Source organism: Alligator sinensis, unplaced genomic scaffold (genome assembly GCF_000455745.1).
Source record: "Alligator sinensis unplaced genomic scaffold, ASM45574v1 scaffold907_1, whole genome shotgun sequence".
NCBI lineage: Eukaryota > Metazoa > Chordata > Crocodylia > Alligatoridae > Alligator > Alligator sinensis.
In genome coordinates, this window is record NW_005841925.1 from 2,813,950 (window position 1) to 2,841,922 (window position 27,973).

The window sequence follows — 27,973 nt, forward strand, 5'->3', positions numbered from 1 at the left end:
GCCTCCTTAGCTTTTATGGTCTCCGAGAGCTGCCTCAGGAGCCCAGAATCTAGTTCCTCCCCTTGGTGTGGGGGTCTGTAGCAGACCCCCACTACCAAATCCCTTTCTTCTTGCCCCCGTGTAACCTAACCTACAATCCTTCTACTTTCTCATCCTTCGATTCCGTCTTGATGAGGCTCGATGTATATTGCTCATTGACATAAAGCGCAACCCCTCCCCCTTTCTTCCCCACCCTGTCCTTTCTGTACAGCCTATAACCCTCAATATGTACCGCCCAGTTGTAGGATGAATCCCACCAGGTTTCTGTTAGCCCTACTAAGTTGTAGGTGTTTTCTGAAAGCAGGAGGGCTGGTTCATCCTGCTTGTTCCCCATGCTCCTAGCATTAGTATATAGGCACTTGAGCCCTGTGACTGGTGCCTTTGCTGCCCCCCAGCTCCGATTCCCAAGGGGCCCCTTATTTCTTACCTGCTTATTGCTTACCTGTGCTGTACTGCTGGCCGCCCCATGGCTTGCAGGGTCCCAATGTTCTCCTTCTTCAGGCTGGACTGTCCTTGTGGGTGCCACATGGTTTGGTGGTCCCTCATCATCCCCTCCCCCCGACAAGCCTAGTTTAAAGCCCACCAGAGGAGATCCGCTGATCTAGAAGAGAACACACTCTTACCTTTGGGGGACAGGTGAAGCCCATCCCAAATGAGCATGTCCCTCGTCGTGATGTGCGGGTTGAAGTATAGCTCAGCCAGCATTTTGCATGCTGTTTCATTTACAAGTGCAATACATATACATAACGTGGCACACAAGATGCATTTTCAAAGAATACTGCAAAAGAAGTTCTCTTTAACTAATTTCTTGGCAAGGCATTGCCACCTGATCTGTACAGAGTTTGTCTGTTAGTCATTGTGTAATTAGTGTACCAATTACTGGGATAGCTAGACTTAGAGAAGAATACAAGGTTTAAAGAAGAGTCATTGCCCAAATATGTGTTGTTATCTCTGCCTCTTCCTTGGTTGGATTTTACTTTTGTAATCAGTCTAAGAAAAGAGATTCATCAGCCAGTTAGTGACTCTGTTTATGGGAGGCTGTCCGTGATAATGGTATGTCTTTTACAGGGCCCTAAAAGAGGCTATTGCACTATTTCATTCTTGTCTTGCCTCTGTAACCTGGAGTCTGTCCCCAAACCTCCTCTGCCCTAAGTTTCTAAAGGTTTTTCCTTGGGCTCTGAGAGTCACTTTGCTTCTAAAATGCATCTTCTGACCCATTAGGATATAGAAAAGTCACTTATGATGTTAAAAAAATAGGTGTAGATCTCTTTTCATGTTCACTAGCTAGGCAAAGTTAATGTTGCATACTACAACTTCTATGTTAAGAGCTCTCTGATTCTTTTTATCTACAGAATGATCCAGCTAGAATTACTCTTTCTTTAGGCTGCCTGTTTGCTTTGTCTAATTTGATTTCTAGATGAGCTCATCTTCCTCTGTCATCTAAACTAAAAGCAGCAAGCTGATGATAAGTACTGTAGCCCCTGTTACAGCTGCTGTTGCAGTAATGCAACATGAGCGTAATATGATGCTTCTGTCAAACCAGATGGGGCTATAAACTAGAAAACTAGAGCCAGTGCATTCTGCATAGTGGAAGTGCTACATGGTGGAATGGTGGTTGGTTAATACTGTTTCTAAATTAAAATTAAAGACTCAGTCTAGTTAATGCTTGCCTCTTCTTACCAGTAGCCAGCAAACATACAGAGCAGTGGTCCTTGGGGCTCCACTGTTCAACATCTTCATCAGCGACTTGGACGAGGGGGTGAAAAGCTCCTTGTTCAAATTTGCGGATGACACTAAGATGTGGGGAGAAGTGGGCATGCTAGAAGAGAGGGACAGGCTACAACTAGATCTGGACAAGTTACAGGGGCAGGCGGATGAGAACAGGATGGGTTTCAACACTGACAAGTGCAAGGTACTGTACCTGGGGGGGAAGAACCAGCAGCATACCTACAGGCTGGGGAACTCCCTTCTCGTCAGAGCAGAGGCAGAAAAGGATCTTGGAGTCGCTATTGACTCCAAGATGAACATGAGCCGCCAATATGGGTATGCGGTCAGGAAGGCCAAGCATACCTTGTCATGCATCCATAGATGCATCATGAGCAGGTCCAAGGAGGTGATCCTCCCCCTCTATGCGACATTGGTCAGGCTGCATTTGGAGTACTGCATCCAGTTCTGGGTGCCACACTTCAGGAGGGATGTGGACAGCATCGAGAAGGTCCAGAGGAGGGCCACTCACATGATCAGGGGGCAGCAGGGTAGGCCTTACGAGAGGCTAAGGGACCTGAACCTGTTCAGCCCCCACAAGAGAAGGCTGAGAGGGGATCTGGTGGCTGTCTACAAACTTGCTAAGGGGGACCAGCAGGCATTGGGAGAGTTCCTGTTCCCCTGAGCACTACCAGAAGTAACAAGGAATAATGGCCATAAGTTGACCGAGAGTAGATTTAGGCTAGACATCAGGAGGCATTACTTCACAGTCAGGGCGGCCAGGAGCTGGAAGCAACTTCCAAGGGAAGTGGTGCTTGCCCCTACCCTGGGAGTCTTCAAAAGGAGGCTAGACAACCATCTAGCCGGGGTCGTTTGACCCCAGCATTCTTTCCTGCCCATGGCAGGGGTTCGGACTTGATGATCTGCTCAGGTCCCTTCTAACCCTACCAACTATGAAACTATGAAACTATATAGAGCAGTATACTGCTAGAGTAGTAGCAGTGGTAGATTTTGGAGCCTCTTGCAGTAGATCTTGGAGTCTCTTGGAATTGATCTGAGGCTGGGGGGTGGGGAAGGCTAAGTGCCCGCGTGCATGCACGCATGTGCCTTAGCCCAGCAGGTCAGTCCTTTCTTCTGCTGTTCATTAATGTGCACATGCAACATTTGACATTATATGCATGACATCAAGTCATTCATCCATATGTGCAGTAAGAAGTTGCACTTGGTCAGTGTGTTATAATGGGCACATGTGCACAGGAGGTGGTCATTCTGTTCTTCAACAGTCAGAAAACAACCCAAGATAGACTCCCATTTAACCTTTGGTGCTATTGGAATGCAGACTCTTGTATGAAAAAGCTTAGGATTAAAATATGTAATTTCCTTCAGTTTTATACAGAAATACCCACAATACCTCTCAATACTACTGCTGGCATGGTGGTCACCACACCCAGTTTAGGATTGTGCCTAAATTCCAAATCTAACCCTATGGGAAGTGTTCCTCTTTCGTTCATCAGACACTGGGTTTGGCAGCCTTTAAGAAATACATATTTTAGTCATGCTATTACTTAATTTATGGGGCTGAAATCAGAGAGTCCTAAATACAGGGAAGGGGGCATTGCTGGATGGGTTATTTAGCTTTTTCATGCAGTGCAGGATGCCAGTGTCAATTCTGTATAGCAAAGGGATGCTGTGGCAGTGATTTGCAAACAAACCACAAATGAACCTTTTCTTTTGTCCACTTGGGTCATCAGTTCATGGTCCATTTGAGTCTCAGTTCAAGCATAGAGAAATGCAGTAAGATTTGAAATGCGTGGTAGCATTTATATTAGGGCTGTGCAAAACAGCACTGTTTTATTTCAACTTCTGCTTCACCATTTCAAAGGGACAGTATTTCATTTTGCTGTTTCAAAGCACGGTTCTGTTTCGTTTCGTCAGAATTGTTTCGCTGTTTCCACATTGTTTCGACACGTTTCAACATTTTGCTCATAGGCTATAATGGGGAATCACAAATATGCCTATAACTTTGTCATTTTGTGCCTGATTCAGATGAAAATTTCAGGGATGGTAGCCCCTTCTGATGACGTGAAACCTGCTAAGTTTCAAGGAGATAGGTGCAGGGGGGGTTGTGAAACTGCACCTCAAACTGTTCAAAGCAAAACTAGTATCACTTGCCAGCAAAGGCAGCATGCTGTCATCCTGCACACAGACCCCAGGGCCCACTCCCCCCCAGGAGGAGTCTGGCACAGCCCCGCAGCTCTCCTTGTGGGTGCGGGCCCCTAGATCTGCATGCGGGTTTTCAGCAGGCTGCTGCTGCCGGCTGAGGAAATAGCCCAGAGCTGCCACCATCTCCAGCTGGCAGCGGCAGCCTGTTGTCATCCCACATCATCAGAGGGCCCATGCCACCCTGAAAGAGCCGAGGGAAAGATTGAGAAGCTGGGGAATCAAACTAGGAACTGGGGGAATGTTTAGGGACCTGAACATGCCCCCAGTTCGATTCCCCCAGCTCTCTGATCATACCTCCAGCTCTTCCTGCGGGGCATGGGCCCCCGGCTCTGTGTTACAGGTTTTAGCAGGCTGCCGCTGCAGGCTGGGGCCAGCAGCAGCACCACAGTCTTCCAGTACTTGACATGAGCTGCGCCAAGCAGCTGCCACTGGCCCCAGCCTGCAGCAGTAGTCTGCTGAAACCTGCACATAGATCCGGGGGCCCGCACCCCCCAGTAAGAGCTGGGGAAATGATCAGAGAGCTAGGGGAAGAGATCAGAAAGCTGGGAAATGGAACCGGGAGCTAGATGTCAATATCAGAGCAGTCCTTCCCCCCTCTTTCCCATCCCTCTCCTTACTTTCTGTTTAGCTGCAACCAAGCCCGGCTTTGAAACTTGAAAAGTTTTGAAACTTTCAAAACGTTTTGAGTGCCCTCATTTCATTTTGAAGCTGTTGTGAAGCCTTTCATTTTGTTTTGATTTTGCTGTTTCGAGCTCGAAACATGTTGAAACAGCTTCAAAACAAAACACCTGTCAAAATTTTGCGTAGCCCTAATTTATATCTGTTGTTTGAGATGGCTTGGTTTGCCCTCTTGAGGCATTCATGCTTTAAAACGTAGCACTCGCACAATGTGAACATTCGCACATTGCTTATAGTACTCCTGTTTGTCTTGTACAAGCAGTTGCCTTACTCTTCATTCTTTCAGGTACCAGACTATAATTACAGAGCTGAAGTGAAAAAACTCATCCCCCACTTAAAATATTTGGATGAAGTCCCAGCAAGTCAAGTGGCTATCCCTGCCTCCAGGAAGATGAGCAAGGACTGGCTAATTGTGAAGGATTCGATTAAGGAGGGTGGCTTGGCAGAAGATATTTCTGGATTAGGTATGTCAAATTTCCCACCAGGTCCATTTATTTTATCACTGTGAGAAAAAGAAAGAATGTTAACAGAGCTGAATCCCTAAGGGACCAAACTGAACTTGCATGGCTAGGAGGTAGGAAACTCCATCCTTTTACTTGGAAACTGAGCATATTGGATATGGAAATGGCTGTGGGAAAATAAACACTGAGCATTACCATGCTATGGTAATGTACTGTCGTGGTCATTCTTTGAAATGTGAATGTGTTTGTAAACTGATGATCAGAACCTCCATCCCACTGGAGCTGCTTTGTGTTGCTCCTGCATAGCCAGTGGAGAACTTCTACAGATTTGGAGAGTAGTCCAGTTGGCTAGAGCTGCCATACTAGCTCCTGTGCTGTGGAGTGTGGGGCCATGGCTGGAGGATGTAGAGAATGGTCTGAAAAGTTTTTACACTCTGTTGTTCCTCAGATGGAACTGTGAGATGATGAGCCTGACCCCCCACTAAGGTCAGAGAAATGTGAGTGCAAGTCAAAGCATCAAGTGAGTCTCATCTGCATGAGAATCTAGTGCTTAGTACAGTGATTCTCAACCAGGGTGTCATGGCACCCTGAAGTGTTGTGCAACCCTTTTCTAGGTTCTGTGGGGTGCCTCACAATATTAGCACTGTTAGGTGCGCAAACACCTACCCATGATTACCAAGGTAAACCAGAGATTTCAAATAGGAATCCATGGTGTCAAAAACATTCTGACCTGAAAGAAGAATTGCTCCATTATTTTTCTGACATCCAGCAATGAGTGAAAGCTAAGAGCTGAGATTTTCTGGGGGGTGTCTTGAGTCTAACAAAACTGAAATTGACTGATTTAGTATTTATTCTGAGGGCATATTTTGAACTGAGTAAGCAAAGTGACAGCTTAGAAATGAATATAGTAGACAGAAAGAATGGAGTATACAGAAGAGCCAACTAAAAAGAAAAACATAAAAGAAAATCTGGGAAATTCCTTGCTAACCCTCTACAATAGCTGTCCTCAGCTCTCTCCATATTAGGACCCATTCCCATGTAGCCAGGATGTTGCTGGGTCTCCCTGTTTCCATTTAGCACAATGGGAAGGACAGGATGGTCACAACCCACTGTTGTTTATGACTCACTAAGGACTGAGAACCTGTGCTCTTCAAACCTGCCTGTTCCGGTTTCTCTCTCTCTCTCTATCTCTCTCTCCCTCTCTTACATCCATTAAATTCATTAGCGCTGAGTACATTAGCCTGAAAACAAATCCATTGCTCCCTTGCTTGTACCTTTTGTTACAGATCAAATGGTCATGCTTTTATATAGTGTACTACATGCACTTTACCATGTGGAGTTAGATATTACAAAGTATTTCCTATCACAGCTTCTATTGCTTCCCATTAATATGGGCAACAAGATTGGTTTCCTGACCCCCATGGTATGCTGGCCAACTGTATGCCATAAAAATTTTAGTTTATTTTGGAATAAGTACATAGACTTGTAATTTATTTTAACCCTAGTGGGTCCAAATCACTAGTTGGAAATAATAGGTATGATAGGAATAAGATCTTTTTAAACCTGATCCTCAGTGACTCTTCTTTGGCTATGCAAGTTGCTGCTCTGAATTACAGAATAGTTAGTAGATGAGGGTAGAAGAAACAATATAGAACTAAACACAAATTGTTGCATTCATATGTTATTACATCCATACTTGAATATGACCTTTAACCGTGAATTGGTGAGATCAAATGCTCAGATTAGGAAATTCCAAACATTTTCTCTTCTCTCTAGCAATGCTAACTCAGCTACTTTGCTCCTGCTATATCCTTTTCAGTTTTGCGTTACTAACAAAGACCAGGGCATAGGAATAGGATTTGGCAGCTAACATATAGCTCCTAAATAAATGCCTGAATTTTTACAAGTGTTGGTGAGTGCTCAGCAGGATATTTATGTAGGACCATAGATGCCAAGCACCAACGAGTGGTATACTAAAGCTTGCATTTAATGAAGGAAAGAGGAACAGAAGATGCTACCTTTGTGTGACTGAGATGACTGAGGTGGCACAGTTAGGCAGCCTTGACTTTGGGGTTTCCTAAACACTTGAATACTTGTTCTTGCATTTTAACACTACACTAGTGCTGGTTGTTTGTTTCCAGAAGGGAGAGGAACAAGTGGGATTTGTATATTTTCTAAGCCACTCATTCTTCTTGCTGACTTTCATTGCCCCAGTGACTGCTGTGATCTGTTGTCTCTTTAAACCTATAAAAAGCAACTGACTTACACTCAGGGCCATTTGTAGGCTGCACTGTAGAGCATCTGCAGCACACACTATACCTAAGATCATGCGCTGTTTTTGAGACCCTGCAGCATTTCAGAAAGCATAATGGGACATGTAAAGATTCAGCTTTAACTTTGCATTCATTGGCTTTTATGAGACCCAGCCAGGGTGCTAACATTATAGAAACTCATAGTGCATTTAATTTACTCTGTGTTCTGTGGTTAAGAAATCTATCACTGAAATGAATATATTTCCATAATTCATAATCCACAGGTTATGTCCATGACTGAGTCTACTGACTCTGGAAAGGTGTCCATTAGCATCTCAGGGTATGGATAGATGTAATGCCTAGAATGTGGTAAAGCAACTTTAAGCCCCAAGAGTTTGGATGTACAGGCCACTTAAGACTGGTTTAGATGTCCTGGAATGTTTTGAAAGTACACCGGGAAAATCAAGTACTATTTTGAGCCATGAGCTAGTTCAGTGTTACATGGGCACACAGAGCATTCTGTGCCTACTGTCTGGTTAGTCCTTCAGGTATCCCTCTTCCCTCTTTTCACCCCAACAAATGCAGGGCAATGAGGCTTCTCTGGGGTACAGCCAGGACTTTATTCTGCAAACAACATACCACAGTCTACACGAGTGGGGAAGCAAAGCATCTATGTCAGCTTTCCTTCTTGCTACACACACTGAGCAGAGGGGTCCCCGGCTCATTTTGGATGAGGAGTGGGAGTGGAGAGGTTGTCATATGCTTGTGGGGGGAGGGGCTGTGTGGCCTCTGATTGTGGCTCCCAGGAGGCCAGGTGCTCTGGAGGGGCCTTGATTTTGTAAAGTGTAATTATGTTCTTCATGAAACTCACGGAGTCTTTTTTGAGAAGGGGGAGCAGGAATTGCAATTGGGCCGTAAAGTCGTCTTCTTTCTTGGTAACCAGTGAATCCTGGTCTTCCTTTACCTCCACTGGAACCCTGGGGAAACTCCAGGCACTGGGAGGCTTGATGGTCTGAAGAGTCTACCTACTGCTCCTTGGTGGTGTCCTGGCAGTAGTGTAATCCCTAGAAGGTGACAGTTCTACTTAGAACCCTTAGCATCATACCTAGGGACATGTCTGTCCAGGGACAAATGTGAGCCAGTTTGCAACTAGGAGGTGAGATGTTATGTCTGCCTGTACCCTCAGTGTACTTAAATAATTTAATCCCATCAGACTAGAACTCGCACTCTGTCCACGGGCAGGAGAATGCCACATATACCCTCTTGTGGGTTACCTGGACCATGTGTGAAGTGAGACACTCATTCCTTACTCCCTCCCTAGAGCCCATGGCTGAGGAAATAGAGCCATAGTTATACATATGTAGCTCTCTCTGAAGGGCAGCATAGCTGAACCAGCCTAAGTGTGGAAGCAGTAGTAACTGCACAGGGCAGGAGCATATTACTAACTTCCTGGGGAGGTTGGTAGCGGGGAAGGGATTGTAGCTGAGAGGGGGATGGGAGTCACATAGCCTCTTGGGGTTACCCTTTGGGAGGTTCAGTTCATGTACTGCCCTTTACTCTAGTTTGGTAGTCCTCAACCTATTTTCTCGGTGGGCCATACGGGCAGTGCCCAGTCCATCCACGAACTGAATTGGCTGGTAGTCCCGATGTAGTGCCTGAGGCAGGGACAACAGGCACCATCCACTTGTGTGCAGGGGGGCAGGGGAAGTCCGGCTGTAATGCGGCCCTGCAGGGGAAAGGATGCTTGACCTGGCCCCATGGCAGGAGGGGAAAGGGGTATGGCTCAGTCTCAATCCAGATGCAGGTGGAAGGGGTGTGTCCCGGCTCCAACTAGCCACACAGGGCTTGGAGTTTGGGAATTTGACAGAGGGCTGCATGACCTTGTTAACTGCCACTTCTCCCCAGCTGCTAAATTTCTGGACTTCTGGAGAGCCCCAAGGGACAGATGCAATGGCTCCGTGGGGCCAGAGGTTGAGCACCCCTGCTCTAGTTTGTACCTAGAAACCCAGACTACGGCACTTAATATGGTGTTTGCTCTAAAGTCCTTGCCCTGAAAGCATGCATCCCAACAATTCTGAGACCAGAGTGATTGTTGCACATACTCAGTTTCTTGGCCCATTTAAAAATAACTTTTAAGAGGCCTTGTATCTCTGATTCCTTTCAGGAATAAGCAGGTTGCTCAGGTTGTGCTTTTTGATGAAACTGGCTCTTAGGAACAATTAGGACCCCATGAAAGTACTGCCAGACTATTCTGCTTTTGCTGCCCCTTTGCTTAATTTCCAAATAGCTTGGAAACTACATAGAAAGGTGCAGATATGTTTGTGCCAGAAGGCAGTTGGGGAGTGTTGCAATGCAATGATATGGAAAAGGTTGTGTGGCAGCAAGCGTACTGGGCATGCAATAATTACAGTTCAGTTTCTCATGGCAGGACGAGCATACTCAGTTCCCTGTAGTACCAAGCAAGTTGCCATTGCTTTTGTGCTAATGAGAAATGATGGTGTATTTTAAACATTGCATTGCCACTCCTACATTATTAAAATGTCTCCTAGATTCTTACCTAGGGGAAACAACAAGAAGGCCTGGCTCTGATCCGAGACCTGCTACAGCTCATTTCACACCAGATTCCCGACTCTGGACCTTGCAGAGGCCTACTAGTGCAGGGAGATGTAACGATGCCCATCTGCTATCCAGTGGCAGTCCCCTTCCAGAATTCAGTGCCTCTGATGAGGTCTTCCCAGAAGACAACTCCAGTGACCTGACACATGGTAATGAACTCTCTCTTACTTGGTTCCTCCTTTCACCTTCCAGCCAACTACCTCTCCAAATTCTTAATCCTCACAAAAGCATGTGTGGCCTTAGCAGCACTGGTGGTGAACTTGCTTTTCCATTGGTCTTTTGTTGTGATGCTTGCACTGATCGGCTAGAGTGCTCTCTTGTTTCTGCCACAACAGAGGATGAAAATCAAGTGGGTTTGACCCACATTCTACTCTTTATTGCCTTTTCCAATAGTATGCATTGCAACAGAGTGCCCCAGCCACAGATCAGGCATGTCTTCCTACACCTCCCTCCCCAGGTTTTGTTTTTTCCCACTTATGTTAATCAAAACCCATTCTCATCAACTCTTTTCTCTACAGACCGTCTCTGCTGGAACTCATTCAGATCTTGTTAATATAGAACCATCTCATCCAGAACCATCTGGACCCTTCATTATGTTATAGATGTCTAGGATGAAGTGCCCCCAAAGAGTAATAGCAGGAGTACAGTAGCTATGCTTCATGACCCATTCACAAGTGGATCCTGTGATCAAAGCATGTAGTGTGCAAGCCCCAGTTATGTATTCCTGTAGAAAACACTGCTGCCTGTTTCATGGGTTTCCAGGATGGTGCTGCCCCTCAGCCTGAAGGATCACTGCACTGATTTCAAATTTCAGGCCAGCTGGCCAGTCTGTAGGTCTAAAGTATAGCACTGTGCTCAGCAGCCTAGCAACTTCGCTCCTCCCTCCAGGGAACACTGCAGAGTCAGCATGCCCCCAAGAATGAGGTGAGGAGAGAGGACTTTGTCTGTCTGCAGCCATCCCTCAGGCCAATTCAGGATTGCTGCCAAGGAGATTTGGAGGCAGCTATGTCCAAGCCATTCTCACATGACAGTGTATACATGACAAAGGAAAATGAGGAGATTAAAGGGAAGTCACTCTCCACTGGCAGGACTCCTGGGGTGGATGAGTAGGGAATGTCTGACATGGCTATGGGAGTTCTGTTTTAACCCACTCCTGAAGACTCCCTGAGTGAGGTACCCTGGTCAGTTGTCAGGAGAAAGTTGAACTGCTATAATCTAATCAGCTCTGCAGAAGGAGATGAGATGTATTAGCCCCCAGCATTTTGGCTCTGTCTGTTCAGTAGTCACTGGTCCAAACTCAGTCTATCAGGCAGGAGCTGAGATGCTCAGCCTTACCTGGTGATCCAGCAAAGCCAGGTCCAGTGAAGCACACCTGGAGTATCTGATACTTCATATCCAGACTAGGTTCAGGCAGTTCATGAATTAAACATACTACGCTCTTGAGAACAGGATCTCACCACAGTTACAAACTGATTGTCTGTATAAATTGTTAAAAGCTGGAGAGAAATGCCTTATTTTGTTTCCTTTTTGCTAGGAATCGGCCAAGTGATATGCGGGAACCCTATCAAGGCCCTTCATGCACGGAGACAAAAGCTAGGTGTATGTTTTTTTTCTTCTATTCTTCATATTTCATTCTCCTATACTTTGCATACTAGTCTGATAGACCCAGACAAAATTACCTTTGTGCTAAATGGAGACCATGATGGTACTTCCTAGATTTCCACACCATTCTACAGTCCAAAAAAGAAACCATATACTAAAGTTGAAAGTTCCATGGCCTTGATTCAGAAAAACATGCAACACATATTTGAGGGACCCCAGTTATAAAGAGGAGTGAGGGAGCATGGAAAGCCACAGGAGGTGTGGAGGAGAACAGCAGAGGAAGCTGAGGAGCTGGAAAAACAATGAGCAAACAGAGTGGTGAATGGGGTATGATGCTGAGATTTTCCAGCTTCTTGTTCAGAGATGGGTTGGAAAGAGCCACATGGAAAAAAATTACTCCAGAAACTCAAAACATAGGATCATAGGAAAGTCGGGCTAGAAGGGACCTCATGAGGTCCCCTGCTCAAGGAAGGAACAGCCCTGACTAAACCATCTCAGCCAAGTTTCTGTTTAACCTGCCTTTGAAAGTTTCCAAGCATGGAGATTGCCTACATAGCCTGTTCCAATGCCTGATCACCCTCATAGTTAGAAAGAACCTCCTAATCTCCAGTCTAAATTTCCCCTGCTGCAGTTTAAGATCATTGCTCCTAGCCCTGTCCCCTCCAGCCACAGAAAAAAAGCCCATCACCAACCTCTCTATAATCATCCTTTAAGTCTTTGAAGTCAGGTGTCAAATCAATCCTCAGCCTTCTCTTCTCTAGGCTAAGTAACCTTTTGTTCTTTCAGCCTTTCCTCATGACTTTCCTCTCCAGTTCCTAATAATTTTTGTTGCCCTGTGCTGGACTCTTTCCAAGCTGTCCACACCCTTCTTGAAGTGCGGGGCCTAAAACTGGACATAGTACTTCAGGCGATGCCTCACATGTGCTGAATGGAAAGGAAAAATCACTTCCCTTGATTTGCAAGTGAGATTCCTATTAATACAAGGCAGTATGCTGTTGACTTCTTTTACAACAAAAGCACACTATTAGCTTATATTCAGCCTGTGGTCTACTGAAACTCTCAGGTCTTTGTCTGCACTTCTGCAGCCTAGCCACTCATTTCCCAGTCTGTATTTGTACATGCAATTATTCCATCCTAGGAGGAGAACTTTGACCTTGCACTTGTTGAGTTTCATCTGATTGATTGCAGGCCACATATCCAGAATGACTAGGATAGACTAGAGCCTAGCTCTACTCCCTGAAGTATCTGTAACTCCAGCCAACTTGGTGTCATCCACAAAGTTGCTAAGCATGCACTCAATACCATCATCCAAATAATTAATGAAGATATTAAACAGTATCAAACCTAGGATCATAGGCACCAACTCCGAGAGTGCTCCAGGGCTCAAGCACCTACTGAAAAAAATTAGCAGATGCTCATCACCCTTTTGGTTTTGACATTTAAAAAAAACACCCTGCACTTTACCTGAAGAAGCAGCACGTTACTTCAACCCAGCTCTGCAGCATCTGTAAAGATTGAGCACTTCAACAGGGCTTTTGGGGGCATTTAGCTAAAGTTGATTCAATCGGCTATTAGATAAAAGCCCCACTAAAGCGCCCGATCTTTACAGACACTGGAGAGCTGGGTAGAAGTACCATGCTGCCTCTTCTGGGCATGCACGGGGCTTGGTGCAGGAATGTGCCAAAATTAAAATAAAGCCCCATTTTTGGTTTACATCTGCAAGCACCCACCGGCAAAAACCAAAGTCAGTGCCTATGCCTAGGATAGACACCTGGGGGACCCCACTTGATACCTCCTCTCAATTAGATGTTGAGCCATTGTGTCATTTAACAAAAATGCTATTGGGTATTGGGACCCATCTTAGGTAAGGAAGGGAGGAGAGAGAGCCCCAGTAGGGAGAGCTGTTGTCTTCCCTAGAGGGAGTTGGAAACAGTGGACTCAAAGAGAACAAATGAAAAATGCAGGGCAGATTCTGAATTCCACACTCACAAAACTTACATGGATTTAGCGGGGCTTGAACAAAGCACAAGGAAGGGCTGAAGGCCTTGGTTCTTTTTGTATATGTGCTGTAGTTTAAAACTCTGCTCTTCTGTGTCCTTTTAACATCAATATACATATTTAGCATGTTAATGAACCAGGCTTAATTCATATTTACAAAACAAAGAGGAGGCCAGCTTGTGTTGCCCTTCCACCTGTGTGGGGAAATCCTTGCTCCTGCAAGTTGTCCTGTTGACTTCAATAGGGGGGCTGGCAGAGGAACATACTACTCAATATACAGGTGACACACACTAGTGTAGGACTCCAACTTTGCACAGTAGGAAAGCATGTGCTTAACTCTCAGTGGTCTCACTGAATGGGGGCCGCATCACTTATGTGAAATACCTGTCACTGCAATGTGTAATTTTACATATTATCTGTGACAAAAAGTACTGGAAAAGGCACTAGTCAAATTGAAGGCATCTCTTTGCTCTGCTGTGTTGCACCCAATCAGTGAAAGTTTTCTGAGATATACTAGAGCAATCAGTTTGAAATCCAGTGTGTCAAAGTGCCAAAAGTGTAAGGGAGCCATAATGGAAGGCTGCACTGTCAGTCCCAGCCTGACATGTTTATCATGGTAGCTATTGTAGGTTTAGATTGGCTTAAACCTGGACCTACATATCCAAGGGACCAAAATCATTACTCTCTTGGAATCACAGCAATACTGGGTTTTCTAGTTTGAATCTAAAATAAGCAGGTATCATGAACGGTTTTGTAAGCAAGCACAATACCTTTTTAAGAAAATCATAATGAAGACAATAGTTGTTTATCAATTTTAGAAGCCCAGAGTTTGAAAACTGATTTGTTTGCTTGTCAAGAGCAATAAATAGCAAAAGAAGAATCAGAGCATCAATAGTAACTATGTTTTTTCCTTGTATTGCATAGCCTTTGGCAACAAACCCATTCAAGCTGCATGGTCACAGGGTGGAACACTCCTATGATTCTGGAGAAGGTGAGGTCCAGAGCCGTGAAGATGTCTTTGCTGAGTTGAAGGCATGGAGAGAGCAGCATAAACGGTAAATTTGGGGAGGATTCTAGATCAGCATATAGTAAATGAGGGGATTCCTCCTTTGCTTTAGTGATACCACAAGCTCTTCAGCCACCTGCTGGCAGTTTAGGGGAATTGACTTTTGTGTATTCGCATCTGCCCGGACAGGTTCAACCTGCTGTTGTTCCTTCTGCAGGAAAACTTGTGAGAAAGGGGATGGAGGAGGATACAGTCTATGATGATAGGGACTAATCGTTCAGAATGGTAATGGGAGACCTGCCAGGAAAAAGTGAAAGTTCATTTCTTTATTTTTTAACTGTATGTTTGTCTAGATAAATCTATTCACATACATACACACATGCATGCATGCAGATGAACACACACACATGCATGAACATGCATATGCTTGTACACACACACATACCTTGTGTGTATCTCTTCACAATACCCCTTTTAGTATTTGGAGTGAAAATTTGAAAAATGCAACCAAACAGTTTATCATGGTTTTGGTTTTTTACTATATTTTGCTGACTATGGATTGTAAAACTATCCAGATCCCCTTTTATTTTGGGGTTCCCAAGCATTAGCTAAGTGGTGCTGTGTCTAGGTTCTCAGAACTGCAGGGGAATGCTGACATTTGATAATGGGATGTATGTTATAGCCATGTTGGTCTAAGAAATAGAGATAAAAAAACTCTTGGGTCAGAGGAAATTATCTTTGATTAGACCAACTAAATAATATTTAAAAAATTCTTTCTTTGCAACCTTGTAAATGTAAACTTCATTGCAAACCAAGAAAGAAGACATTTTCACCTCCCTGTCTGATATCAGACACCTCCAGGGAAGAAGTCTGCCTAATCTGCACATCACAGAGCAATGCTCTCACAAAAGGACTCTGAGGTACCCAGGGGAATAAACTTCCACCCTCTACCTCCCCTGTGCAAAATGAAGTGTCTTTTCTACCTAGGAGAAATTTTACAATCTTTGAATTCTCCTCAGCCTGAAGAAGGGTATCTGTACCTGAAAGCTTGCAGTGAAAAATGTTTTTGCTATTATTTATTTGTTCTAATAAAAGATACTGGCTCTGACCCAAGAGCTTTGTTTATTTCAACATTTGATAATAGCACTTTTTGGTGATTTTTGATCTTATACACATGGCTCCATGCTGATGGTGACTCCTTCACATTGGGCTTCACCAAGTGCCTTTCTTGGCTGCCATGGGCAAGAGATCAGGGGTATTCATGTCTGAACCTGGCCCAGCATTCCTTGCACCAAAGGAAAAGATTGTTATGCGGAGGTGACCACATGTCCCTGTGAGGCAATTGTTACCTTTGGGACAAAAATGCCTTTATTTCTGTGTATTCACCTTTGATGTGCCTTATGCTCTGGCAGGGGTAGTTTAAATCTCTCCCATTTCACTTGACTGACTGGAGGTTGGGTGAACGAGAAGCAATAAAGCCTGAGCGGATTGGGTGCATGATTCATGGGTAGTGTTCATAGTTTAATGGAAATTACAAACCAAAGCAAATAAACATAAAGCCACTTTGCCTGCATTTGTCTTCAAGCAGCTGTGACCCCTATGTGAACTGCTCTTAATGCTGTACACACATGTGCATGCTTCTACATAGCTTTACAGTCAGCTCAAACTATAGCACTTCACCTTTGTCAGGCGTCTACAAATCATTCAGATGGAGAAGGCCCCTCAGGTGCTGAAGATAACACATAGTGATGAGGAGAAGGATGAAGAATGCAGCCTGAGTGACAGCTGTGAGGATGAATTGAGAGAGATTTGTGATGAGGACCTCACTGAAAGGATTTCACTGGATTCCTCCTGCCAGTCTCGTCTTTATCAGTCCTCCTCAGGTATTGGTCTCACTTCACCTTCTCCCTTTATAGGGAAGGGTTGGTGTTATAAAATGGGCTCAGCTGTTGACCAGAATTCTGCCAGAAGCAGGGGCAGATCCAGGATTTGGTAAATCAGCGTGCAGGAGCAGCCATCCATGCAGCGGGGATGACTGTATCCTTGCTCCCAGGCTCCTCCCCACAACCCACCAGTGCAGGCAGACCACAGTGGGGGAGCCTCTGGGGATTTTTTGAAGTTCCCAAAGTAGGTAAGCATTACTACCTTCCCTTCTGTGCTCACGCAGAGGCACACCCTCCCCACTCTTCCTCCCCACCTCTTCCAGTTTCTGCTGCTTTTTCCACTGTTCTGGAGGTGGGGATAACTTCAGTGCTGCTCCTTTTCACTGTAGCCAGGCTGCATGGAGGTTGGGCTTAGCTGGAAACAGTTGCAGCAGCAATAGGGAAGGGGGTGCCAGACCACTGCCTGGTCTCCCCAGGAGCAAGTGTGGGAAGCCACTGCTGCTGTTGCTGCCATAGGTGAGCCCAGCCCCAGAGCAGCTCAATTGGAGTTGGCAGGATCAGCTCTGAAGCTTCCCCCACCCCCAGGACAGATTCTTTTCCATTTTGGAGACTTTTGTAGTCCCCAGAGCCTCCAGTCTGAAAGCAGGGTGCAGCTGCTGCACCCCCTCTGGATCTGCCCCCAAATAGAAGTATTGCTAACTACATTTTTTGAGATCCCACCTCCTATATTCCAGAGCAGTAGTTTGGAACAATCGGGGCAGAGACAGTCCCCAAAGCTTCTAGCTTTGTACATATAGGCCAAATTCCTAATTTGTGTAATTCAGTGGAACTTTGCTAACCTTGTATTAGCTGAGGATCTGTTTCAGGAGAAGGACCTTGGGCCCCTGAATTGCCAGACGTGGTTGCTTTGCGTGGTTGAGTTGTGGCAATGCACAGTGGGTCTATAACATTGCTTTTCTGATTTAGTCATCTTCACACAGTTTGCATGGGTACAAATACTGAACTAGTGTAGGGCAATGTTAAACCAGGCCTAGTGAATTCTGATTAGGAAAGCAGCCAAAGACATGTATGTAGTGAATACCTCTGTTACACAGATACAAATCCAAAGACCTCTTTGGAGTTACTTTAACGCTGAATCTTGTTATATTTATTTGATTTATGTCTTACAGACTAACTAAATCAGAAATGTATAGCCTTAGGCTCATGAAAGTTTATGCTATACATCTCTGACTTACTTTGTAAGGTGCAGATCTACCCTGCCTTCTGCCTGACTTCAGACTAACATAGCTAACTATCTCTTTGATTTCTATGGTACCCTCCCCCCAAAAAGGCACAGAACAGCTTACAATGAAAACAGGTAAAATTGAAATAAAATAATAAATAATAAAACTGTTCCCCTTAACAATACCCCAAACCTTAACCCTGCCTACCCAAATAAGGTCCTACAGTGCTTCTGACAGGTGTCTAGGTTTGGGTTCTGACAGAGTAAGTTCCAGGGGTGAGGAGCAATTGCAGACTATGACCTTCCACATAACTTCACCAAATGAACTTGGCAGACAGATCGTCCTTGCAGAAGCTTGCTCTTGACTGACCTTAGAGACTGTGATGGAATAGAAGGGAGATGGTAGTCCTTAGTTATGCAGGGCCCAGACCATTTCAAACTTGATAAGTAAAAAATTCAGCACCTTGAATTTTGCTCAAAAGCCAGTGGAGACCCTGAAGCACAGGAGTAATGTATTCCTGGTGACCCACCCCTGCCAAAAAGCAAGCTGTGCATTCTACAGAAATTGCAGCCTTCAGACAGTCTTGAAGGGCAGTCCTATGCCCATTGCAGTAGTCCAACTTCAAGGTTACAAAAGCATGGACAATGATGTCCAGCTCTGTTATTGATAGGCATCCAGAATCCCAAGTGACAACTTTCCTGTTTATGTACTCACCAACAGCAGACAGTACACACTAGCAAAGGGCACTATCATAATGGGGATAGCAACTACAGAAACATGTCTCACAGACAATGAGTGAGGAGCACAGTTCCGCACAGGAGACTATATTTTGGTGCATTTCACACCCACAATGCACTGGACAAAGCAGCTGACTGCAGTCTTCCACAACACCGATTGCATAAGAGTGAATTTACTTTGCATATAACCAATTTTTGGTATAAAAAGGGTCACCGCATAAGAGTGAATTCACACAAGCAGAACCTGCATAAAGTGAGGGAAACCTGTACTTGGAAATAAACATTGCACTTTATTATCATTTAAAAAGATAGAAGTCCAATTCTTCCAGTTCTGTGTATAATCAAGAGAGAGACTTCTAAAACCCTCACAGGGCTCTGACAATAGGAAACAGGCTGCTTCGTTCAACCAAGTTTTCATCCCACACCTGGTTTTGTTAAAGAAACTGTTTCCTCGCTTTTCCTCTTTGTTTTTAATATACAATTGCGAGAACATCATAGTGCACCAAGAGCTTGACCAAGGGGATTTTAAAAGTGAATAAGTTGGTATATGTGTTCATGGCAAAGGATGTAAAAGAAAATAAAAAGGGATTATACAAGTATGTTAGAAGGGGCCAAGAAAAGTGTAGGTCCCTTCCTGACTGCAGAAGGCACTCCACTTATGGATGATGCAGAGAAGGCTGAAGTATTTAACACTTTTTTATTTCAGTCTTCACAAATAAGGTCAGCCACCAGATGATGAGTGCAGCTGGCAGCAAAGATACAAAAGGAGACAAGCAGCCTAGAGTACTGGAAAAACAGTTTAGGGATTATTTAGATAAGTGAGATGCTTTCAAGTTGGGAGGGCCAGATGGGGCAAACCATAAAGTATTGAAGGAATTGACAGATATAATTTCAGATCCATTTTCTATCCTCTTTGAGAACTTGTGGAAGTCAGGTGAGGTCCCAGATGACTGGAAAAGGGCAAATATGGTGCCCATCTTTAAGAAAGGGAAGGAGGAGGATCCAGAGAATTACAGACTAGTCAGCCTGACCTTGATATCTGGAAAGACCATGGAGCAGCTCATCAAGAAATCTATTTTTTAGCACCTGGAGGAGAACAAGAGGATCAGGAACAGCCAGCATGGATTCACTAAGAGCAAGTCATGTCTGAACAACTTGATTTCCTTCTCCTTTATGGAATCAGGGCCCTACACTTTCTACAGGGAAAAATCCCATCAACTGTAATGAAATGCCATCTGGAAGGTTATTCCTATGTGCAAGTGCTTGAGCAGTCAGAGCCTCATTGACTACCAGGTTTAAAAGACTTGCAGTTTAGAAGTTATTTTGGTCACCCAATTTGAGCCAAAAAAGGCTTTGAAAGAAGCCAAGCACATTACTGCTCTAAAAACGAAGCATAGGGTACATTAACATCAGATACTTTAAATTAAACAGTGTGATGCAAATGGTTCAATATAAGCTTTACATCAGAGTCATCTAAGGGGCAAAGTAAGCTGAATCCAGACAGGACATGTGAAGCTGTGTTTCTGCTATGGAGCTGTGTGATGCAGCTCCTCTTTCAATTCTTTTGATTGTATGCCCTAGCCTGAACCTTCTGCATCTGCCACTTAGGTACAGTTCATTTTTTTTTATCGTCATTAGCAACCAGATCTCTGCTATATATAGAACGTTTCTAGGGACAAACATACACACACATGCTGCTGTGTATATACATCAGCAGTAGGATTCAGTGGGTGCATCTACACATTCATTAATTCACTGTAGTTATGGCTTATTGAGTACCTGTAATTACAGGCACTAACTTAATGTGCCCTAATCGGCGCTGCTGCACATTGGCACCAGCGCATGCTTTTTTTTGTTATGCTATTGCACAATAGACTAATTCTTTTGTGCATTAGCACATCAGTACAGGTTTTGCCTGCTACGCTAATGTATAGTAGAATTAGTCTGCTGCAACTTTAGCATTTCATGTATACATGCCCAGTATTCTCCTTCCACGTAGGTAGATGGCACCTGAAGGTTATCTGGATCAAATCACAAATTGCAAAAAGAGTATCTGGTGGGCAACTTGGTTTGCCTTTTTTAATAGGAAAATGTTTCTAACAGCTAAGCACTTCCTTTTTTTCCTCATGCTGATCTTGGAAATTTGTTTCTACACTTCTCTGGTAAAAATAAAAGCCCACAGCTCTGCTGTTTTCTTATGCCTCGCACTTCACTGGGTTGGAGCCCATCCACAGAAGGGCATAGAGCCCTCTGTTTTTATTGGCCATAAGAGGAAGTGGAAGCATCCATTCCACAATACAAGGCCTATTGAAGTCAGTAGGAGTCTTCCCGTTGACTTCAGCACTGTCTGGTCCTTTAGGAGTTAAGTGATCTACACCTGTCAATCAATATGCTTTCCCACTGTGTTTCAGATTCATTGCATGCTCTGGAAAGTGGGCTGCCGTCCAGGCTGAACTTCTGCCTAGTGCCCTCACCTCCCAAGTGTCCTTCTCCTGCCTCCATGCAGGGCCCGGATGCCAGACCCTTGAAAGTTAGGGACATCCGAGTCCGGCGCCTGAAAATTCCCAATCCAAATGAGCAAGTGCAGGTGATGCAGCACTGCCTGTCGAGGGCTAGCTCAGAGACAGCAGCCCGGCTGGTGGGTGAGCAGCTTGCGGGTCTGAGTGAGCACAGCACCTCTTCTGCATGTGAATCGTCAGCAGCAAGAGCAGAAGGGAGGCACAGCACTGACAAGAGTGCCAGCTGCCAGCCCAGGAGGCCTGTCTCAGGACCAGCAGCTGTCGGATCAACAATTGTCAGGTACATATGTCATAGGCAGCTTTCTATACAAGATTTCCAGTAAAAATAGAAAGGACTTCACTTAGGAAGGAAGAGCTTGGCCTGTTGTCTCCACTTCATATTTCACTGTAGTCTAAACTCCTAGCGGGGGGGGTGTACCATATGTTCTATGCTGCTGTCTTTGTTGGTGGGTGAACTGGTGTTTGCTCACGCTGCTAATGACAGGAATCTTAGAAATAACCACTAGTGATGTTGGGCACATTAGACACACATTCTCCCCCTGAAATTGATATCAGTTCACTTTAAAAGAAGGTTCAGGGAAGGAGCCCTTTTTTATTGTGGGCATTAAGTAAGTATATGTTATGGAAGCAAAGTATGGTTATTATTGGAACCTTTTATTATAATAATTAGCACCTGAAGAACTGAAACCTGGAGTCACTTGTAGTGAAAACATACTGATTTTCAGGTAATGTTGTAGTCCTAGAAGTGGTCATAATGCCCCCTGGTGGCCTTTCTGCACTTGCCAACATGGTTCCCCTCAGAGCCCTCTCCCTGTTACTCATCCACCGTGCCTTGATATTATTAATTGCTGATGAAAGGGAGGCTGATCCCGGGGCTTCCCAAGCCTGGTGTTACTCTTATGATCATGTGTGTTCATGGTCATTGCCTTAAGGCAGGGGTGGACAATTATTTTGGGCAGAGGGCCGCTTACTGAGTTTTGGCAAGCCATCAAGGGCTGCATGACAGGCAGCCCAGGGCAGATTAATATTAATTTTTTTAATTTTTTAGGGGCCCCACAAGCCGGATAGAATGGCCTGGCAGGCTGCATCCAGCCCCCAGGCCGCATTTTGCCCACCTGTGCCTTAAGAGCTAGTTTGTGGGTTCCATCCTCCCCAGCACCCACTTCCAAGCCTTGCAGGTGATTTGCTGACTTATGCCCGTCGTGGACTATGGGCTCCCAGCCTGATGCTCTGCCCTGTGTTAGGTCCCAGGCACTGGAGTAGTCATCCTTGGACACCAGACCCTCCTGGTCTCCCCACAGGCACTGAATTCTCTTGCATTCCTAGTCTTCCCTAGGCACCAAACTCTCTTGGTCTCCCCCAAGCACCAGACCATCTCCCAAGTACCTAGTCCTTTTTTGGGGCTCAAACTCTCTGTCTGTGAGCCTCAGCCCTATCCCTTCCCAGGCCTGCCCTGACCCCACACTCCATCCCTCAAGGGGCTCAGGCTCTCTGCCTCTGGGCTCCAGGCCATATATCCTTTTGGCCCCTTACTCTGTCTCTCTTGCTGGGCCAGTAGGGACCTCCATTAACCATACCTCCCTTTCAGTCCCTTTTGCTACCACCAGGTCATTTACCAGCAACCACCTCGGACCATACTTCTGTTCCCAGGCCCATCTTGTCCAAACCCTGGCCTGCTTCTCTCGAGTGCTTGGCCCTTGGCCCCTCTGCTCCTAGGCCTATCTTTCCCAAGGCCTGGCTAGCCCTCCTCGAGTGCTGGGCTCTGTGCTGCTTATCCTGCTGCAGCCCTGCTGCCAGGAGCTCCTCTCCCAGTGGCGCTCAGGCCAGCTTAGGCCCTGGACTATGTGCCTCAGTCCCTGCCCCTTCCTAGTCAGCTGACTCCCTAATCAGCCCCCATGCCATGCCTGCAGGCTGCTTCACAAGGACAAGCTCTCTCAAAGTGACAGGTGCACCAAGTGATTTCCAGGGATCCGGGTTTTCCATTTGCCATGGGAAAAGGGAAAAAAAACATGGGTTTCCCCTTTTACCCAAGAAAAACACAGACTTTTTGTTTTAACAGAGGAACACATGGATTTTGCTCTTTTGCAAAGGGCTCTCTACAGGCTGGCAGAGTTCCAGCCTGCAGGGGGCTGAGGGGAGTGGGAGGAGGGCAGTCAGGTAGGGGGCACCATGTGCATGTACATGCACAGTGCCACCAGGCAGCCTGAAAAGCAGCTCCTGCAGGTAAGTTGTGGGGGTGAAGGGGAGAGGGAGGGACTTGGGCTGGGCTGGGGATGCTGCCTAGCCGGGTGGTATGTGGGGCTTGGGGCCTTGGGCTGCAATGCGCAGCTGTAGGGCCTTGGTGGGGAGTGGGATGGGGCTGTGAGCAGTTCGTCCAGGGGGTGGAGGGGGGTAGGGCCAGCTCCCCACTGCTGTGCGCAATCCTGGGAGGGCAGGGGGTGCATGTGCCCCCAGATCTGTGCATGGGGTGGGGGCAGGGGTGGGCTGCCTGTGGGATTGGACTCCCTGCCCTGTTGCCCTCCCCCAAGGCCTCCATGGCCCAGTGGGCGGGACCTGGTGCAGCCGGGCAAAGTGGGGCCATGCAGAGAAACTCATTGTCGCTGCTGCAAGTCCCATGTTGCCCTGGTGAGGCATCCCCTGTACACCCAGCAGCAGTGGGAGTGGTGGTGCGAGGTTGTGCCTGTTACTGCTGCAGGGTGGGCAGGGGGCGTATTGCCAGGGCAGCACAGGGCTTGCAGCAGCAAAGAGCTTCCCTGCCCTTCCCAGCCTTGCTGTGCTGTGCTGTGCTGGGCCCCACCTGCCAGGCTGTGGAGGCCCCAGGGGAAGGCAGCAGGACAGGGAGACTGAGCCTGCAGCTGGCAGCCTGCCCCCACTCTGCCCCCACCCCATGCGCAGATCTGGAGGACATGGGTCCTCACTGCCCCCTGCACCAGGAGTGCCTGCAGTGGTGGGGAGCCCCCCCTCCACCAGCAGGGCCAGGGGGGGCTGTGGGTGCAGAGTGAGGGGCCTGGACCTGTCCTGGTAAGCTAAAGGGGCAAGGAGAGCTCTGATTTTCCATGATAAAAAACCCAAAATCAAATACTAAAATGTATAGATACTTAGAATTTATTTTACTGTAGTGATTGAGAGATTGGTAGGTTTCCAAATTGCTTTAAAATTGTAAATCTATCAATAAAACTTTGTGTTCAATTGATATCTATATATATAGCGGTGTTTCATTTTAATCATTTATTATGAGTTTTTTATCAGAGAATTTGCGTTTTTTGTTTTTTTTATCAAGGAAAACCAGGATCCCTGGTAGTGACACTATAAACACAGAAGCCATGCTTGTACCAATCCAACAGTATTTTAGTGACTTTCTAAATCATGGACAAAAATGTTTCACTTTTCAGTCTGTCTTCTGCAGGCTGCTTACACAGAAACACCCCAGTACAGGATGTCTGCTATATATCTGGATGCAAGGATAGGAGCAAAGATCAATTTTCTATGGGCCCTGGCAGCTGCTACATCTAATGTGTTAATGGAGCAATAAATTGTAACATGCCACACATAGAAGCAATTTATGACCTGATAACAAGCTGCAAAAATGGTGATCCAGCCTCAAAGATGTTACTTGTTATCTTTACAGCTTGTTTGTTACTGTGCTTTAATATGAATATGTGGCATGTGACACATAGGGTGGCAAGTGTTTGGCAGGTACTCCAGCATCCCACTCTTTCCCCACCCTTCCTTCCTGCAGGGGGACTCTCTATGACCCATACTGAATTCTACTGCCCCAGGGTGCCTCAGTGGGAGATGTCATGGCTAACCCCCCTCCTCCTTTTCCCCAACCAACCTTCAAGTCTGCTTCTTTAAGAAGCCCTTTAGCACCTCTTCCCTGTGAAAGCCAGAGTTTAAACAAACGCTCAACATAACTTGCTTTACTTGCACATAATAGGAATCTGAGAGAGGGGGAGAGAATTTCTTTGGAAAACTGTGGGCAGGACAGATGGGGAAAAAGGAAAAATATGTACACAGAAGCACCTTGTAAGGCATCCTGGAAGAGCTGGAGCTCTGCTGCTCCCCCCACCCTTCACACAGGGCTCCCTGCAGCCAGGGATCAAGGCAGCAGCTCCTTCACCTTGGGGGAGCTCAACTGGGGAGCTACAGCTCACTTTTCATTAGCAGCGCAACTGAAGGGTGTGTGTGGGGAGTGACAGTCCCTGCCAGCAGCTCTCCCAGCTCCCCTTGCTGCTGTGTGCTGGTAGAGCAAGTTCCCGGGATGTTTTTTGCTCTCTAGATAACTTGCCCTGGGAACATGAAGCATGTCACATGGAGCAACAGTTTCCACTAAGCAACATTCCCTGTTGCTTGATGGAAGTTACATCTGCCAGGGTCCCTTGAATTGGACAGGGATAAAACAGCATGTGTGAGAAGGAGCAGTGTTAACACTAAACAACTCCTCCCCCCCTCCCCCCCCCAACAAAACAAATTGGGGAATGAGCTGTTGCACTGTGAACTGACCAATCTTGTGAGGGTTGAGTACCAATGTAAACATTTCTGTATAGTCTTTCATCCTAGTGTAGACTACAGACATCTACAGAATCTGTCTGGGATGGTCTAGGAATAGAGCATCCTGCATTTGTCTGGGGTATTGGACTAGATGACCCTCAAGGTCCTTTTCCTAAGATTCTCTGCATATTGACAAGTAGTCTGGTGTCCTCAAAACACACTAAGGTTAGCAGTATGTGTGCCTTAGACATTTGTCTTGTGCCAAACTTCCCAAGTCACCAAGTACTGGACGTTTTTGGTTAAGTTCTCAAGGAAATCCAGCCTGATCACACCATTTCCTCATATCAGCTTGCACCATCTCACAATAGGGATTTTTTCTCTTACTTTCCCTTAGGCCCATTGTGGACAAGAGTCCGTCCAAAGTGATCAACCCTCACCAGCCTGTGGTCCGATCATCCACAAAAACTCCAGAGAGGTTTGGGCTAAAGAATGCCATTCATCCTCTGACTGCCCGGGCTGCACTGCAGAGGTTGCCAAGCAAACCCAGTGTCTCCATGGCAGCTCCACGCCAGACTCCAGAGTCATAGCAGACATCCCATGTAGCCACATCTGTCAGAGCCTGGCTGATAAGACCACAGCACTTAGCAGGTGCTGGTGTTCCTCATGCTTAATACCAGCAGTACAGAAGCTGTATTCGGACTTCTCCTGAGAGCTGATTGCATTGCTAGAGCTGTCAAGCAGAGCACTCTGCACTAAATGGAAGATTGGCTTCAATGAAGGCTACAACTGGTTAGAAACTTTTTCTTTGAAAGAACACCCTCTAATCAACAATACATCCACCCCTTATTAAACCAAAAGCAACTGATTTGTACAGCCTGTGTGCATGGAAATGAAACAAGACTTAGCTTCTTGGTAGTGATGCCCAGCTATGATGGGGGAGTCTGCAGTGATGCTGTGTGACAGGGTTTGGAGTTTGCAGTCCCCTGGACTCGAGCAGTGAGGAAGAAGTGCCAGAAGGCCCTTCACGTTCACTCACATGGTCAGCCTGAAGTCCCATATACAGGCCTGTTACACATAATAAACAAGTTAATTAACTGAGGGGGACATGAAGATGTGCTAAAAATGACTGCATTGCAAATGAGCAGGTGTGTTCCCTATATTCCAAGGAAAAGAGAATCCAGCTTGTGGGAAGATAATGTGATTTTTATAGCTAACTTCTGTTCCCCATTGGCCTATATGAGTTCAGTCTGTTTGCAATCATTCCTTGTTCCCATCAAGTATGGGAAAGAATACTAAGAATGTGCCGTACTGGAACTTTAATTCATCAGCCTGTCCTATCTCTGCTCTGGAGCAACTCTCAGCACTGATCTTCTATGGATAGGCATCACATGTCTGACTTTTGCTAGTGCTGATGACCTCTGGAAGCTGGTTTTGTTGTGTTCAAGTGGCTCTCAGCCAAACTCTTTGTCTCCCTGGTGTTTTAGAGAGAATGAGTGATAAGCAAATGAATATTCAGAATCAAATGTTCCCTTCCTTTTCATTCAGATTAATTACATTTTCCAAATTCAAAGACTGAATTACTTTAAATGATTCATCAGCAAAGCTGAGCCAGGTAGGGAAGGAGCTTTTCATGTTTTTCACAGACTATTTGTTTTAGATTGGAGTGAGATGTAGAACACTGAGCTGGTTTAAGTGACCGGATACTGTGATGTAGGTATGCACGACTATAGTGCAGAACCTTAATGATGCCAAGTGTTCCAATGTCAAGCATCATAAAACCTTGTCTTTTCTAGTTGCAAAGTCATATGTTACAGATATTTTCTGGAAAGCAGTGTATAATACATTAATTATGCAATTATTGTGTAGTTTAATGCCTTTGTCTTGCTGGCCTGTCTAGAGCAAAATATATTATACTATACAGTCCAAACCCTATTATGTAGGTCCTCCTACATAATAGCTGTAAGCTAGAAGCCAAGTCCCTGTTCTTACAGTGAGCACAAGAGAAAATCATCTACCATTTACATTAAGGACTGAGTGACAAATAGTTCCTTGAAATGATATAAGTGAAGGAGAGATTTCCAGTCAGTTGTTGCCCAACAAATTGCTTGTATAATTAAATGGGCTTCTAGAATTGACTGTATGCCAGTGGCACTGAACATGGGGAAGAAAAACAGCCTGATCCAATGGAGTAGAACAGGGGTGCTCAACCTCCAGCCCAGGGGCCAGATCCAGCCCACAGTGCTGGCCTGTGTACTGGTATTTGGCAGTGGGAGCCCTGGGCCATGTACGTTGGATCTGGAGCCTAGTCCCAGTGTGCAGGGCCAGGCAGGGGTGGTGCCAGGCCCCAGGGTCCTATCCTAGTGTGGGGGCAGAAGCAGGCAGTGTTAGATCCCCAGGACCCAATCCTGGCACACCAGGGGTGGGAGGGGCAGTGTCAGCCCCCCAGGACCCAATCCCAGAACAGGGGGTGGGAGGCAGTGATACTGTGTGTGGGGCAGGGAGGGAGCAGTACTGGGCCCCCAAGCCGTGACTAGCCCCCAG

General features: G+C 45.9%; 1 protein-coding gene across 1 annotated transcript in view; it reads left to right on the forward strand.

Annotated features, from left to right (window-relative positions):
- The window catches only part of LRRC56 (leucine rich repeat containing 56), a 130,260-nt gene extending 103,013 nt beyond the window's left edge, over positions 1-27,247 (forward strand). Inside the window, exons 9-15 of the mRNA XM_025198538.1 lie at positions 4,931-5,108; positions 9,907-10,122; positions 11,508-11,572; positions 14,498-14,628; positions 16,269-16,462; positions 20,834-21,221; positions 25,827-27,247. Of these exons, the coding sequence (XP_025054323.1) occupies positions 4,931-5,108; positions 9,907-10,122; positions 11,508-11,572; positions 14,498-14,628; positions 16,269-16,462; positions 20,834-21,221; positions 25,827-26,019 (1,365 nt within the window). The 3' untranslated portion in view covers positions 26,020-27,247. The remainder of the gene's footprint in view (positions 1-4,930; positions 5,109-9,906; positions 10,123-11,507; positions 11,573-14,497; positions 14,629-16,268; positions 16,463-20,833; positions 21,222-25,826) is intronic.
- The last annotated feature ends 726 nt before the right edge of the window (positions 27,248-27,973 follow it).